The following is a 16,417-nucleotide window of genomic DNA, read 5'->3' on the forward strand; positions in this document are numbered from 1 at the left end:
CGGCGCACAATTGGCCCAGCGTCGTCCAGGGTAGGGGAGGGAATGGCTGGCATGGATGTAGCTCAGTTGGTAGAGCATGGAATTTGCAACGCCAGGGTTGTGGGTTCGATTCCCACGGGGGGCCAGTATGAAAAAAATGTATGCACTCACTAACTGTAAGTCGCTCTGGATAAGAGACTGCTAAATTACTAAAATGTAAAATGTAAATATGTTTAGCTTGCTGTATGGCAGAATGTCACTCCCTTTCTCATTTAGCCTTTTGTACTGTAAAAGAAACAATAAGGAAGAAATCTCACCATAAGTCAGTTGAATCAATGAACCTAGCTGTGGCATTAGAGTCCCTAACCCACACCCATCACCCTCACACCACAAGGAGTGCCCTCTCAAGTAGACCACCAGCACATGTTCTCCAAACACAAAAAAACCCAGATGTTTTCTCTCTCTACCTATACAAATGCAAACAGTGGTCGACAAAGACGCAGATGTGTAGGAATGTTTCGGAGGTCAAAGTTCAAGCAGACAACACAGCAGCAAGTTAATGTAGTGCAAGTGCAGTGTTAGAAAAACAACAAAGCTGTCTGAACAACACTCTGAAACATTTCTCCTTTCAGGTCCAAGAATCGTGTTTGTGGATCTTTTTAAATAGCTCACAAAGGAGAGCTAGTATACAGAACCAGATTGGAATTTACAGCGTAGTACAGCTGGAAACTGGCTAGCTGTGCTGGCCAAGTTATCTGATGGGATCGTTAAGAGAGTTTCCGGTAGACGTTATGTAGTCGACATCTGCCTCATCACAGTCTTCTAACTACTGTAATTTTGACTTCTCAATTTTAACTGTTAACTAATTCAGATTCAGTGGCTGAGCTAGCAGGAAAGTTGGCACACTGTATCAGGAGTAAGGAATTACTGTCTAGACAGAACACCAGTCCCACGCAGTCTCTGGTGCAAACGGTCTCATCTGGCCTGCAGCAACATTGATACCCAGAATTGACAATTCTGTTGCAACACCTATTTTGCCATTGTCTAGCGATGAATCATGCTTCTACTGTAAATAGTTTTAGCCTGGAATCATCACTGCGGAACTTACTGTATGTCTTGGCCTCACACAGTCACTTTAACCTAGATCTAGCTCCACAAAGGTCAGTTGAAATGTCGGTCTGATCCACTGTTATTAATGGCTATGACAGGTCCAATGCCGTCATCCCTAACCGTCCACAAATGTACAGCACAGAGATGCTAATAATACTGTGAAGAAAAATAAAATGTTATTCGCCACCTACACAGTTTACAGCAGGTATAAAAGGTGCAGCAAAATGCGTTTGTGTTAGCTCCCTCAACGTTGAGGTAAAATAATCGAAATCAATAATAAGAGTCAAATCAAAAATAGCAAGTACCTTCTCTAGCGATGGTCACCCATGTCAGTCAGTGTCTGCAACCCCCTCTGCCAAATAGGCACTTGGTATTAACGTCATGAGATGCTATTATACAAATTATTGTGTACAGGCACACAATCATCTATACTAGTCATGCGAGGCCCAATCATTCACCATTGTAAAGCACTATTTTCCTTCTCTATGCATTACTTTCCATTGTAAGTGAATGAGTCCAGCGTTCCGCATCATGGACTCTCACCTGATTGATTTACAGATTGAAAACTCTCATGGGGTTGATTAATGAAGCGCATTTATATTATTAAGAAATCCATTCTGTATTAAACCAACAGTCACATATTAACAGGCACAGCACGGATGCAGTAAAAAACATGAGTCCCTTTTCGAAAGAGTGTCGACTTGGCTCGCCGGTGGTGCGTCATCAACAGTCACTATGGCAGTCATCCACAGACCACTCATTTAGTCACTATGGCAGTCATCCACAGACCACTCATTTAGTCACTACGGCAGTCATCCACAAAGTACTCCCCATATAGGCTGCTACAGTCCAGCCCTCACCCCACCAACGCACAGGCCCAGTCAGACCTGGTGCTGGCTGGCTTCTGTCTGAACCTGAGCCTGCCAGTTGTCATGTGTCTCTCTAGTGGCGATGCGAACAGCCAGACTGTCATTCTCTCAGTAATTAATAATTCAATTTGCCGCCGCGCCACACTCAGCACCTGCCCTTGACGATCCAGCCATTAGAGAACAGCACTGGAATGGCCTTCAACACATGATGGGCGGACATACTGCACACATACATGTCAGTTACACTGGCACTATAATGTAGCAGTATTGTTGTAACACATTCTGTAAAGCTATTATCAATCTATTTAGGTATGCAAAGACACCAAGTGAAAGTGGTCTATTTTGACAAAAGGAGAGTAGATATCAAAAGGTCACACCCCAATATCATCTGCATGCAATTCCATTAAGTGGGAGCACAGAATTAATTAGCGTGACCCTATTATCACTACTGTAAGATAACAGTAGTTATCTACCCTGTCTATGCACGTCACTAGAATAGCACTATGTTCAGCATGTCACACACATATCAGAACATGCATACAGAGATTGTGTTGCACACGCACACAAGCACGCAGACACACCAAAACACATTTCTGTTCAGGAAACATTTCCCCCTGTCACAAGCCATGATAACCTTACCCAATGACAAAGTGTACAGACAAACAGCTCAGACAGTACACCCACCCACCATACCGCCCTGCCTTACCAGCTGTCCAGCTCCAGTAAGGACTGGCTCTTCTCTGAGTTACAGTGCAAACACCACATGCTGGCAAGCAGTCGCAAGACCAGGCCTTACCAGCCCTCTCTACCAGTCCCCATTACTGCCTATGGATACCTCTCAGATGGACACAGTCCCATCGCTTAGCTCTCTGGGTGTAGCTCCACGTTAGCAGCAAATATTCCCATTGCTTTGCCTTCTCAAGGCAGCTTCCTATGTATGGCAGGCAGGCTGCTAGCAGTGACTGCTAAGTGGCAGAGGTAGTCAGTATAGCCACTGATGGAGGTCTCTCTCTCTCTCTCTCTGAGTGTGTGTGTGTGTGAGGTGGGGGGGAGGCAGAGAGAGAGACAGGGGGGGCTGCTTCGCTGGCCTGTTCGCAGTATGGAGGGGGGCGGGAGCAGGGAAGGGGGTGTGTGCTGTAGCTAGGGAGAGGAAAGGGGATGGAATTCCTCCAGCTAATGGCATGAAGGGAGAACACAAATGACCCTGGACCAAAAGGAGGATAGAGGAAGTCTTATTCAGTCATGCTATCTGAGGGAGTAAAAAAAAAAACATGAAAGCGGAAGGGATGGAGGAAGAGAGGTTGGGCGAATAGGGGGAAAGAGAGCGAGAGAGAGAGAGGGAAGTGAAAGAAGTGAGCATAAGACAGAGGCAGAAAGAGAAAAGGGGTGAGAGAGAAAGAGCTCACTGGTTTCTTTTGGAGTCCATGGTCAGCCCAGTGGAGGAATGTAAGTGGGAAGAGAGGAGCTGGCCGACGCAGAGAGAGAGCGAGCAGTGGAAGCACCTCTATTAATAGAGCCTTTCAGGGTCCAGCAGAATGTTGGGATATATACAACAAGAGGAAAAAGAGGGAGAGAGAGGGCTTTCTTAGTATGAACTTAGCAGCCTTCCTCTCTCTCTTTCTCTATATCCCTAATGCAATCCCATAGGACATAAGAGCTAGTGTACAGTCCCCTTTCTGTATCTATACCCCTCTCTGTTTTTCTCTCCAACCCTCTCTCATCACCTATCCTTTTCATATTTTCATCTTCCTGTTTTAAGATGTCTCTTCGGCATTCTTTGTAATGTCTGTATTCAGTTCTCTCACGCTCTAGATAATGGAGCAGCACATAGAGCAGGGGTGGGCAATCCTTTTGGCTCAAGGGCCACATTGAGTGTTTGAAACCAAGTGAAGGGCCACATACTATATGCGTGACAAAATATGTGAAGCCTTTATTTATTTTCACATTGTCACGCAACTACTAGTGTACTGTAGGTATACATATGCTTGCAGAACAATTCTACCCTTGTACCATCTCTACCCTTTTTTCTTGTGAACAAATCTTTCACAAAATTGATATAATTTATAACATCACAGACACAGTCAAACACACAAACAGATCCTGTACAATCAAGTACAATCAAACTTACAGTCACAATATGCAAACTTAAAAATAGATATATATTATATGACTGGAGACATGCAAAATGTAACAGCAGATGTGTAAAAAACAAACACATAAAGCATATTAAGGAACAATTATCATCTCCATTGTGAGCCATATTTACAGTTATCCAATCACCTCAGCCCAAATCTGACTGATTAGTTATTACCTGTATCCAAGTGCATTGCTGGATAATTCTCACTGCATAACCATCACCATGAAAAAGCATAATCCTTGCCTACCCCAGTCACGGTTATTCAAGTCTTAATGTGAACAATGGGTCTGGTCACCTCTCTTGGCAAGGGCATCAAAGTCTGGTGTCATCTTTGATGTAGAGATTCTCAGAACAGCTGACAAGTGGTCATTTGTTAAATTTGACCTGTGACGGGATTTGTTGTACTTCATGACTGTTCACACACTTATGTGGACCCGAATAAAACAAGCATCCTTTGGGCGTGCTTTTTAATGTTTGGAAACTTTTTTAATTCAGTGAGCCATAGAACTGGTCTATTGTTGCTGTTTTGTACTTCTCCTTCAAAGCACTGTCACATTGGATGTTGATGAGATTGAATTGTGTGTCTGGTGGTGCTTTCTCACTGTCGAAAGACAGGGGGCATGATACAAGCTCCAGCTCAGTCTCAATCTTGGTGAAGTCTGAGAAGTGGCAGGAAAACTCAGCATGCAGGTCGATCAAAGTTCTACTGTATGTCTCAGTGCGGCACTGCGATGTGGGCGCGTTCATTGCGGCAAGTGTCGGAAAATGAGCGAGAGACCGGCTGCTCATTTGTCTGGAGAACAACATAAGTTTGGCCTTGAATGCTTTCATGTTGGAATACAGTTCATGCACAAAAACACAATTTCCCTGCAGTTTCACATTTAGATCGTTCAGATGCCCCAATATGTCCACACCGAAAGCAAAATCGCCCAGCCAGTCTGTCTTTCAACTCGGAGAAGTCATCAGCTTTACCAACCGTATCAAGGAACATACCCATCTCCCCTCTCAGTTCCCACACACGGCTAAATACTTTCCCCAGGCATAGCCAGTGCACATTTGAATGGTACAACAAGTCCTGGTGCTCTGCCTCTGTGTCATTGAGCAGCTGAATGAACTGACGGTGAAGCCCCCTTGCCCGTATAAAGTTGACCACTTTTACAACCACTTTGACAACATTTTCCAACTTTAACACACTTTTAGCATGCTTGCTTGAAAAATGATGATTTAGATTATATTCCTTAAAAACTGCAACATTTTCATGGCATATCAAACATACCGCCTTATGTCCAATATTAGCAAAAAAATATTTTGCTGTCCATTCTTTAAACACATTACATTCAGAGTCCACTTTTCTCATTTTCGCAGCACTCATTTTTCACGTCAAAAGCCGTCAAGCAATGAAGGTGCTATGAAGACTGAGTGCATTCTGAATCTGACTGTAGGCCCAAATACAGAGCGCGCTGCCAGGCTACAGCGCCATCTATTGGAGGTTGTTTGCATATCATGGAATGAGTCATTTTAGGGCAAAAATCGTAACTCAAATATGGCTTAGTTAACCCAGTGTGTCAGTCAGGCGTGAGCTGCTGTAATACAATTACCCGGCTGGGTGTGCTGTGCTCTCTAGGCTCCGTAGGGTTAACAGGACAGGGCCAGAGAACAATTACCCCTCTGAGAGAGGGGGTTTGGGGTACATGGGGGGACTAGGCCAAACTGCCCCCAGTCAGGGGTATTTTGGGGGGATAATGACAACAGGCACCGGAAATATTGGGAGAATGATTCCCAGATGGGTCAGGTTTAATGGGGACACCAATCTCTGACGTGCTCGTCTCAGGAGGAAGGTGGTGATGTCCTCTAATTACAAGCCTGGACCCTGGACCTCCCCGTGGACAACATTATTGCTTCCTTTGGCCCCTTTTCCCATCTGGGACTTCAAACAGAAGATTGAGAGAGAAGAGAGACAGAGACACAGAGAGGGAGGGAGTCAGAGACCGACACAGAGAGAGAAATAGAAGGAAGCACACAAGGAACAAAATGTGCATATTTTACCATGTGTGTATGTGAGCTGAGCTGAGCGTCGGGTGGGGAAGATAAAGGTTATAGAGACAGCAGATGGCTGTGCCGCTGCAGAAGTAGGAAGGCAGACTGTCTAAGGATCTATTTCAGATGGAGATGACTGAGACCCAGACCCGTGGTGCTGCTGTACAGCTGTCGACACATTGCACAGCATCGGAGACACGACTCGACTTACAGGAATCACCTGTCACGCAGTCTTTCCACTGTTTAGAAACCCCGTTTAGTTCCAATCGACAGTAAACAAAACACCCACACCAAGGAGAAAAACGGTTTCAAAAACCCACAGCATCTTAAAACGTCCTTCAATCAAATTTAAAGGCTCATTATTTTGTAATTCAGACGCATTAGGAAACCTGAGGGGAGAGCAACTAAGCATTCACCAGCAATTTCAAATGAGTCCTGAATATTATCAAAGCCCCGCGGGCTGCGGCGGCAGTCACAACTTTGTTGTTTCATCACAAGGGATGAATAAATAAACTCTATCCCTGCTGACATTTGTTTGGAAACAAGACATGAATAGATATGAGGGGAGGATTTCATTACAGTCTGGTAGTGTTGAGATGGGTGGCTGCATTATCATAGGACACTTCGATTCGTTAGCAATGATTACAAGGGCTGGAGAATATCACTTTTCTTATGGTCGATCAACATTTTGGGGGAATGAGTTTTATATGCAAGTACAGGCATATGCCTTTAAGCAAGTCAAACTTTTGGTAATTTTATCTGTGTATTGAAGACATGTACTGTTTGTAATGTTTTATTAAAACAAAACCACTATTCATTAAATACGAATACAGAACTTGTTTTTGTGTGGATTCCACGACGCGGTTAGCTTTTAACAGCTAGGACCGCTATTTCTTGTCCCGGAATCCCGCTTAATAGACAGGTAGAAGCCTGCTTGACAGAGACGCTAAGCTGCTAGCCATCAAGCTAACGAAGTTGGTCCCAGATGAGTTTTGCAATGGAGCCCTCTTTGTCTGGAGAACTAAATGAACGGTTCCAGCGCTGTAGGAGCTGTATCTATTACGCTTTGTTTCGGGACAAACCGGATCACTCAGAGTTCCAATGCAGCAATAAGAAGAAGAAGAAACTGGGGAAAACGCAGAGTGGAATGTTTACATTTTCTACACCGGTGGCTGGACGGCGTTCGCGCTTGTTGAATGCATCTCCACCTTCTCGTTTGTCGTTATCCGACCGGCCGGTGTTGCCCGGAGCTCCCCCACCTGAAAGCGGAGTCGAAGGAGCACAGCATGAGGAGAAAGGCAATCAACGATGATCGCATGGAAGCCGAGGACAGCGACCTCCCGCAAAGCAGTCTACACTCCCAACGAGAGGCCCGGAGTGGATACAAACAACGAATAGTTTCGCCATCCTGGAGCCTGATCTTCCTGCACCTTCGTCGCTGGGGGTGCCTGTGTCTGCGGCCACAGTGCCTACTACTACGATTTCGAAGTCGGCAACCTTCCGTCCCTGCTCTGGATCAAGCAGGGCTTCTCCATCTGTCGGAGGCCTGCACCAGGCGCCGGGAGCAATGGGCTAAAGTTATCCTGCCTCTCTTCCGTCCATAAAGGGTTCCCCGAATCCTGTGAAGCGTGGGAGTGGGCGGATTTCCTCGTCCTTCTCGCCAGCCGTGATTTTGGGCAGCTCCATGGTAAGAAATGTGACCGTTCCTGGTGCAAAAACAATGTCCTATCCCGGAGCTCGAGTAAATGACATTACTAAGCTGCTCCCGAATCGATTTTATCATAGTCCATGTGGGTTTTAATGACATTATGAAGGGCAGCTCTGAACAGTTGAAACTGGATTTTAAAAGAGCTGATTGACTCTCTGCTAGGCATTGAACGCTTTAGCAGGATTCTTGCTCTTCACAACTGGCTACATGATTATTGTAGCTCAATGGGTGTAACGTTTGTTGACAATTTCGATACCTTTTGGAAACAAAACACGTTTTAGAAGGATGGGATCCACCCAAATAATTTGGATTCCTGGATCCTTTCACAGCATTATAAGGCTTTGTTGAGACAATGATTTATCAATGACCCAAGCCCAGCTCAGCTAATCCCTACCATTGTGACGCAGAGTTGTCATAATGCTTCAGCAAATGTACATTACACCAGGGGCGTCGGTAGACACAATATAAGTAACCTAATGTATGTCCCTATAACTGCCCTGAATTCCTCTGCTGATCCTACAGCTATTGTATGCAGTAATCATGAGCCTAAGAACCAGATTTATACTGTTAGCACTGAGCCGGTGTGCCCTAGGAGGAAGTCCACTGTATGCGGCTCACCCGGCACTAACATAAAGAACATGAGCACATCTACTGCTGCTAAGCTTCCCAGTAAAGCAATAAAAACAAGTAAGCATCCCAGAACAAAAGTGCTCAAAATAGCCCACGTTAACATATGTAGCTTAAGAAACAAGGTTCATGAAATCAATAATTCGCTAGTAACAGATAACATTCATATTCTGACTATCTCTGAAACTCACTTAAATAATACCTTTGATGACACAGTGGTAGCAATACAAGGTTATAACATTTACAGAAAAGATAGAAATGCCAATGGTGGAGGTGTTGCTGTTTATATCCAGAACCACATTCCTGTGAAGATTAGAGAGGATCTCACGTTAAATACTGTTGAAGTAATATGGCTACAGGTTCATCTGCCTCACCTAAAGCCCATTCTGGTGGGAAGCTGCTATAGACCACCAATTGCTAACAGTCAGTATCTGGATAATGTGTGAAATGCTTGATAATGTATGTGATATCAATAGAGAGGAATACTTTCTGGGTGATTTAAATATTGACTGGCTTTCATCAGGCTGCCCACTCAAGAGAAAGCTTCAAACTGTAACCAGTGCCTGCAACCTGGTTCAGGTTATCAGTTACAAACAGTACAGGAATGAAATCATCAACATGTATTGATCATATCTTTACTAATGCTGCAGAGATTTGTTTGAAAGCAGTATCCAAATACATTGGATGTAGTGATCACAATATAGTAGCAATATCTAGGAAAACCAAAGTTCCAAAGGCTGGGCCTAATATTGTGTATAAGAGGTCATACAATAAGTTTTGTAGTGATTCCTATGTTGTTGATGTAAAGAATATATGTTGGTCTGTGGTGTGTAATGAGGAGCAAACAGACACTGCACTTGACACATTTATGAAATTGCTTATTCCAGTATTGCAATTGGCTCAGAACAGGGCAGCACAGCTGGCCCTTGTATGTACACAGAGAGTTCATATTAATAATATGCATGTCAATCTCTCCTGGCTCAAAGTGGAGGAGAGATTGACTTCATCACTATTTGTATTTATGAGAGGTATTGACATGTTGAATGCACCGAGCTGTCTGTTTGAACTATTGGCGCACAGCTCAGACACCCATGCATACCCCACCAGAGGTCTCTTCACAGTCCCCAAGTCCAGAACAGACTATGGGAGGCACACAGTACTACATAGAGCCATGACTACAAGGAAGCCTATTCCACATCAAGTAACTGATGCAAGTAGTAAAATTATATTTAAAAAACTGATAAAAAAACATCTTATGGAACAGCGGGGACTGTGAAGCAACACAAACATAGGCACAGACACATGCATACACACACACGATAACATACGCACTATACACACACGTACACATGGATTTTGTACTGTAGATATGTGGTAGTGGTGGAGTTGGGGCCTGAAGGCACACAGTGTGTTGGGAAATCTGTGAATGTATTGTAATGTTTTTAAAATGGTATGAACTGCCTTAATTTTGCTGGACCCCAGGAAGAGTAGCTGCTGCCTTGGCAGGAACTAATGGGGAGCCATAATAAATACAAAAACAAAGTAATCTGGAGATCAGGATTTTCTCAGTATGTGGCTAGAGATCAAGGATCGATTCTGGGACCGCTATTATTTCTAGTTTATATTGATGATCTGCATAAAAAAATCCTGTTTGCTAATGACAAGTGTATTTTTCCCCACAGCAATCTCAACTATCTCACTAAATAAACTAAGCTAAACACACATCCTAGCACCGTTAAACTTGGGTACAAGAAAAGTCTTCACTTTTAAACACTGAACACACCCTCTGTGTTCACATCCTCCATCTCTCTCTGTATATGTGTGGAAAACCTTCTATATCCCCTCTGTCTCTCTCCATGGGAATGATGTCATGGTTGGGAATTCTAACAGGAGGCCCTCTCTTTGCTCATAAAAAACCCTATTTTCCCCAACTCACTGCACTTGGCCTCCCTGCATTTCAGCTCATACTCCATCACCCTCTCCTGTCCCCTCTTCCCTGCCTCTCCTGGCCTTGGGAAGAGCCGTAGTAGATCGGGGATATCGCCACTGTATGGCATATATGTTTTAGCTTCACAGACCATTTCCATATTTCAGACTAGCAAGAAAAGCACTTCACGAAGAATACTGGGTTATGAAAGTCTTACATTCAGAAAAGGAAACGAAAATATGAATTAAAATGTTAAACGGGCATCTTGCTACAGTACTGCAGATTCCTGAGACATCAAGTGTTTTTCCATTGAAGCGATAGCTAGTTTCCTTGAGACCCACTCACAGAGTTTGTATTGTATATTAAAGAGTTGTCTACATGATGTCATCCACCATTTCTCATATCTGCTTTCGCAAGCCAAAGCCGGTAAGCGCTGCACCAGAAATGGAAAAGAAAATGAAAAATCGGCCTGGTCTGGAAGCAATTAGCTTGGCGATGTCATTGGTTGATACGTCAGCGTTTTAACAGAGAAGTAGGGGCCTGGGATATTTGGAGTGAATAGTAAGGATCTCGTTAAAAGTAAAAACTGGGAAAAAAGGATCCCTGTGTCTAACAGGGAGCTGGAAACAGATGTATAAATGGGCTGGACTGACAGTAATGAAAGGATATGCAGCGTTGCTCATCAAATCAAATCCTGGCTGGCAGCAAAGTTGGAACAGATGTGTTGCCTTCGGGATCCTCACGGAACCATCAAAGATCATCAGACATCGGCTAGTGATGTCTCAAGGTTTTGAAAATGTGTCTCTACATCCGTTAGTAATGCCTAAGCTCTTTAAGTTTAGAATAGGGAGAATTTGTCTGTCATGTTGTATGGCACCAAAGAATGGAGACAGTATACTGTATCCGCGACGGTAAGCAAAATAAATGGGCTGCTTTTCTTCCTTCGGTCTCTCACTGCAGCAAAACAACAGTTAGCGTGCCTCAATTAAGAACGCAAATTTTAAAAATGTGGGGCTGCCGGGAGAACTAAGGTGATCTTGTTTTTTTTTGCACACGACCAATTATGCCGCATTGAGCTGCTGCACCCAGTCCCATCTATGTTCAATCACTAGTGAATAAAATTGACAAACAGAGCGAGGATCTCCTTCCAGAGGGACATCATATTCTGCAACATACTCTGTTTTTCTGAGACTTGGCTTTCCTCTGACATCCAAACAGATTATATACAACTAAACAGATTATATACAAGGTGCTGCTTTATGACGAATAATAAGTGGTGCAACGGGGGAAACGTACAGGAACTTTTGAGCTTCTGCTCTCCCAACTTGGAATACTTTGTCATCAAATGTGACCCTTTTTACCTTCCGAGAGAGTTCTCAATGATTACCACCATGGTTGTGTACATCCCACCCCAAACCGACACTTTAACAAAAGTAATTTGAGAATTGTGCTCCCGAATTACTATAAATACATTGACAGTCCAACTCACAGAGATTCTATGCTGGACCACTGCTACACGTCTTTTCGACACGGGTATAAGGCCATCTCCCATCCTCCTTTCGGCAAATCTGACCATGACTCCATTTTGTTCTTCCCCGCCTACAAACAAAGACTCAAGAGGGATGTTCCGGTGGTCAGGTCTGTACAACGCTAGTCTGACCAATCAGAATCCATACTCCAAAACTGTTTCGATCATGTGGACTGGAATATGTTCCGGGTCGCCTCTGGGGATAACATCAATGAATACGTTGACTCAGTCAACAGATTCATTAAAAAAAATGCATATATGATGTGATACCTGTGGTGTCTTTCAAAACTTACCCGAATCAAAAAACGTGGATTGATGGCAGCCTTGTCAGGAAACTGAAGGAGAGAGATGCTGCTTATAAACACAGCAAGGTGACCGGGACAATTGTATAGTTAAACAGTACAAATATAAGCTATGCAGCTCGATCAAGATGGCAAGACAAGTATATGGGACAAAGTCATGTCATGTTGTGGACAACAACGCCGCCCTACCGGATGAGTTAACACCTTTTTCTCAACCTTCGAGCAAAACTACTCTGAGCTGCCAAGGAGAGCCCCTGAGGACAAGGAGGGCTATGTGCGTACGTTCTACATTTAAGTCATTAAAACGTGTTAACCCTTGAAAGGCTGCCGGCCCAGACATGCAGACCAGCTAGCTGATGTGTTTTCAGACATTTTCAATATCTCTCTAGCTCAGGCTGTTATCCCCACCTGCTTCAATATGTCCACTATCATCCCTGTGCCCAAGAAAGAGAAAATAACTGAACTGAATGACTACCGACCCGTAGCACTCACTTCCGTCATCATGGAGTACTTCAAGAGGCTAGTCAAAGATCACATCACCTCCTCCCTCCGCAACACACTCGATCCTCCCCAATTCGCCTACCGCCCCGACAGATCCACGGATGATGCAATCGCCATTGCACTGCACATTGCCCTCACCCACCTGGATAAGAGGAATGCATATATGAGGATGCTGTTCATTGACTACATCTCGGCCTTGAATACCATAGTGCCCTCTAAGCATCACAGCCCTGGGACTGAACTCCTCCCTACGCAACTGGCTCCTGGACTTCCTGACGGGCCGTCCCCAGGTGATGAAGGTAGTCAACATTACCTCCTCCACATTGATCCTCAACCCGGGGGCCCCACAAGGGTGCGTCCTCAGTCCCCTCCTGTACTCCCTGTATACCCACAACTGTGTGGTCTCACACAGTTCCAATGCCATCAAGTCCGCTGACGACACGACAGTAGTAGGCCTGATTACCAACATCGACGAGACGGCCTACAGAGAGGAGGTAGGCACTCTGACAGTATGGTGCCAGGAAACAACCTCTCCCTCAACGTCAGCAAAATAAAGGAGCTGATTGTGGACTTGAACCAGGCTGGGCCCGCCCCCATCCTCATCAATGGAACTGCCTTGGAGACGGTCAAAATGTTCCTCGGCGTACACGTCTCAGAGGAGCTGAAATGGTCAAACCACACGGACACCGTGGTGAAGAAGGCACGACAGCAAGGTTGAAGAAATTTGGCCTCTACCAGAGGGCCCTCACAGCGTTCTACAGGAGCACCATCGAGAGCATACTGACTGGCTGCATCACAGCCTAGTACGGCAACTCCATTACCGCTGACCACAAGGCACTAAAGGAGGGTGGTACGCTCAGCCGAACGCACCATTGAGTGCACACTGCCTGCCCTCCAGGACACCTACAGCACCAGGTGTCGCAGGAAGGCCAATAAGATCACCAGGGACCTCAGCCACCCGAGCCACAGCCTGTTCTTCCTGCTTCCATTACTCAGACGCGGGCATTACAGGAGCATCATGGCTAAAACGAACAAACTGTACAATAGCGTCTACCCCAGACCATCAGGCTACAGATTAGCCGCCCCCCCCCAATACCGATCTACACAACCTACTCCACATTATAAAAGTGGAAGAAAAATGATAGAACATTTTCCAAATTAATAAAAAATAAGCATGTGTTGATTGCGTATGTCTATACACCCTATAGTTAATACTTGGTAGAAGCACCTTTGGCAGTCATTACAGCCGTGAATCATTTTGAATAAGATTTATTCAAAAAAGAAAAACCCTATTTTCCTCGTGTTATTGGGAATGGACTAGAGCTATGTTTGCCCATTAATAAATGTTTTCCCTCAGTCCTCTTTACCAGGTCTCATATTTCACTGTAGTCTCGTCAAGCCCCGCCCCTGTACAGAACCATGCTTCAGCACAGTACTGCTGTGCTAAAAATAGAGCCATGTGAGAATGGAGGTGACACACTGTGGTAAACACACTGTCAGGGAAATTAACAATAAACCACCACCTCTACCCAGAGAATGCTGGTACATTTAGCATACCCTCTTATCCGGAGCAATTTACGGGAGCAATTAGGGTTAAGTGCCTTGCTCAAGGGCACATTGACAGATGTTTCACCTAGTCGGCTCGGGGATTCAAACTAGCGATTTTTTGGTTACTGGCCCAACGTTCTTAACCGCTAGGCTACCTGCCGCCCACTGTAGACTGTGGTGCTGTTATTCTGTGGATTACAATGGCAATGACCTTCGTCTTGTAATGCCTTGTCTTGCTACAAAATCTAGTAGAAGATTGTTTTTGTGTAATGCTCAGTGATGACATTCCACTGAAATGGGCCTACTTGGAGGGCACAACAAGGATATATGACACATTACTAGGCTCAGTTAGAGTATTGCCATTACAGAGAGTATCCCTAATGGTCGGCCATTACATACAGAACTGTATTCAGATTACCCCCAATGTGAGTGACCACTGAGAATATAAATACACAGAATGGCAACTGGAGTGCATGACACAGAATTATCCCTAACCACTTGTGCAGGGACAAATGTCTTTTCATCGCCCTAATGGCTAAATTAGGATTGGGGTAAAGTAATCTGATCCTAGATCCGTGGTTAAGGGCTAGCTACACAGAGTGCATGACACAGCTGTCCGATAGACATCCAGGTCCTGCAGTGTGCCTCCCTCCAGAGCAGGGATAGGCAACTTTGATCGGGGTGGGGGCCACAAAAAATCAGCACTCATCATGAGGGGCCGCAGTTGTTTGCGGGTCTGATTTTTTTTCATGCAATTCTACTCATTGTGCCATGGGGCAGAAAGGAAAATGTTTTGCAGCTAATTTCCTGCAATTCTACACATTTTGCCATAGGGTGGAGAGAAATGTTTGTAGCTTTTAATATGATATCTGAGTAAGACTGACTAACAAAATCAATGGGGGCCCCACAGCCGGTAATTCGACCATAACAAGTTTAGATAACTGCCCGCAAAACTAATTCAGCAATCAACATTTGCTGACATGGGCTAGTTGACTGACTATCAGTGACTGACATAACAACAGAAAAACTGCTGATGCACAACCACAATTTGAAATTGCACCTTGTGTATTCTACTATTCTAACTCGCAATGTTAAGTTGAGACCCCGATCAGAGGGCCTTCAAAAGGGGGGCGGTTGCCCATTCCTGCTCCAGAGTGATAGGGCCAGAGATGGCATTGCAGTCATCTCTGTTATCTCTCTATAAACAACCACACACACAGCGACCCTGAGGGAGAGCTAAGCTATGACCATGAGGTCATAGGACAAGGAGGTCAGGCATCTCAGTGACAATGGTGGGAGGAGGAGGGAGGATGGAATCAAGAAGATAGAGTTATTCAAAGATCCACAGGATGGAAAAAAGACACTGACCTGCTTTTACTAGTGCAACATTCTATTTGAAGCAGTGCATAGAGGCATATGTGTGCTACGTCATGTTAAGATGGTCAATTGACTTAACCGCTTATGGTTCACAGAATGCTTGATGTTTATTTCTAAATAAATACAGGTTGAATTTAATCAAAACATCAAACACCCAAAGAAGTATATGGCAGGCCTACACGTTTTCAATTTCAAAACATGATCAAACGAGCCTCATCATTTTCTGGCACTGGAAAAATTGAAGTACAGTCAGTTGCAATACTGTATCTCACCACAATAAAACATCTGCAGTACATTTCAAACACATTTCTAATCTAGAGGATAAAATGGAGAACTCCCTGACTATCCTTCAGCAGCCAAACTCTGTGGAACCCTTAGAACCCAACTACAGCTGTGAGCTGACATCTGCTTCCTGGTCTAACGGCACCATAGTGACCAATCCATCATCAGACTGACTCCCCGTCCGTAAAGCGAAGGCCAAACGCTGTAAAAGCCGCCTCCCTCGGCTCTCCTTCCTTTGTCTGCTTCCTAAATGGATTTTCAAATGGCTTTGATACATCAGAGGGTAAAAATGGTCTGCTTCTGACGGTCCTAAAAATAGATTGAAACCTGATATCTGTCCTCCAAGCGTAAACTGTGTGAGTAGAAAAGCTCTTGATATAATAACTGGCCTGTGTTTGTTTTGGGCCATTGATAAGCACGTCTGCCTATGCAATCAAATTAGAAACACAAAAGCAAAGTGAAATCGAATGATGCTGTTTATTTGA

The 16,417-nt window shown here is 44.5% G+C and overlaps 1 protein-coding gene across 7 annotated transcripts in view; it reads right to left on the reverse strand.

Moving 5' to 3' along the window:
• LOC121538564 (IQ motif and SEC7 domain-containing protein 1-like) overlaps positions 1–16,417 on the reverse strand; it is a 201,836-nt gene that overhangs the window by 33,475 nt on the left and 151,944 nt on the right. The window contains exon 1 of one of the 7 annotated variants that reach the window (XM_045207219.1): positions 2,755–2,944. The exons of 5 other annotated variants lie outside the window; for them this stretch is intronic. In XM_045207219.1, coding sequence (XP_045063154.1) covers positions 2,755–2,777 — 23 coding nt within the window. In that variant the 5' untranslated portion in view covers positions 2,778–2,944. One more of the 7 variants, XM_045207218.1, reaches the window with a different exon arrangement.

Source organism: Coregonus clupeaformis, chromosome 24 (genome assembly GCF_020615455.1).
Source record: "Coregonus clupeaformis isolate EN_2021a chromosome 24, ASM2061545v1, whole genome shotgun sequence".
Classification (NCBI taxonomy): Eukaryota; Metazoa; Chordata; class Actinopteri; order Salmoniformes; family Salmonidae; genus Coregonus; species Coregonus clupeaformis.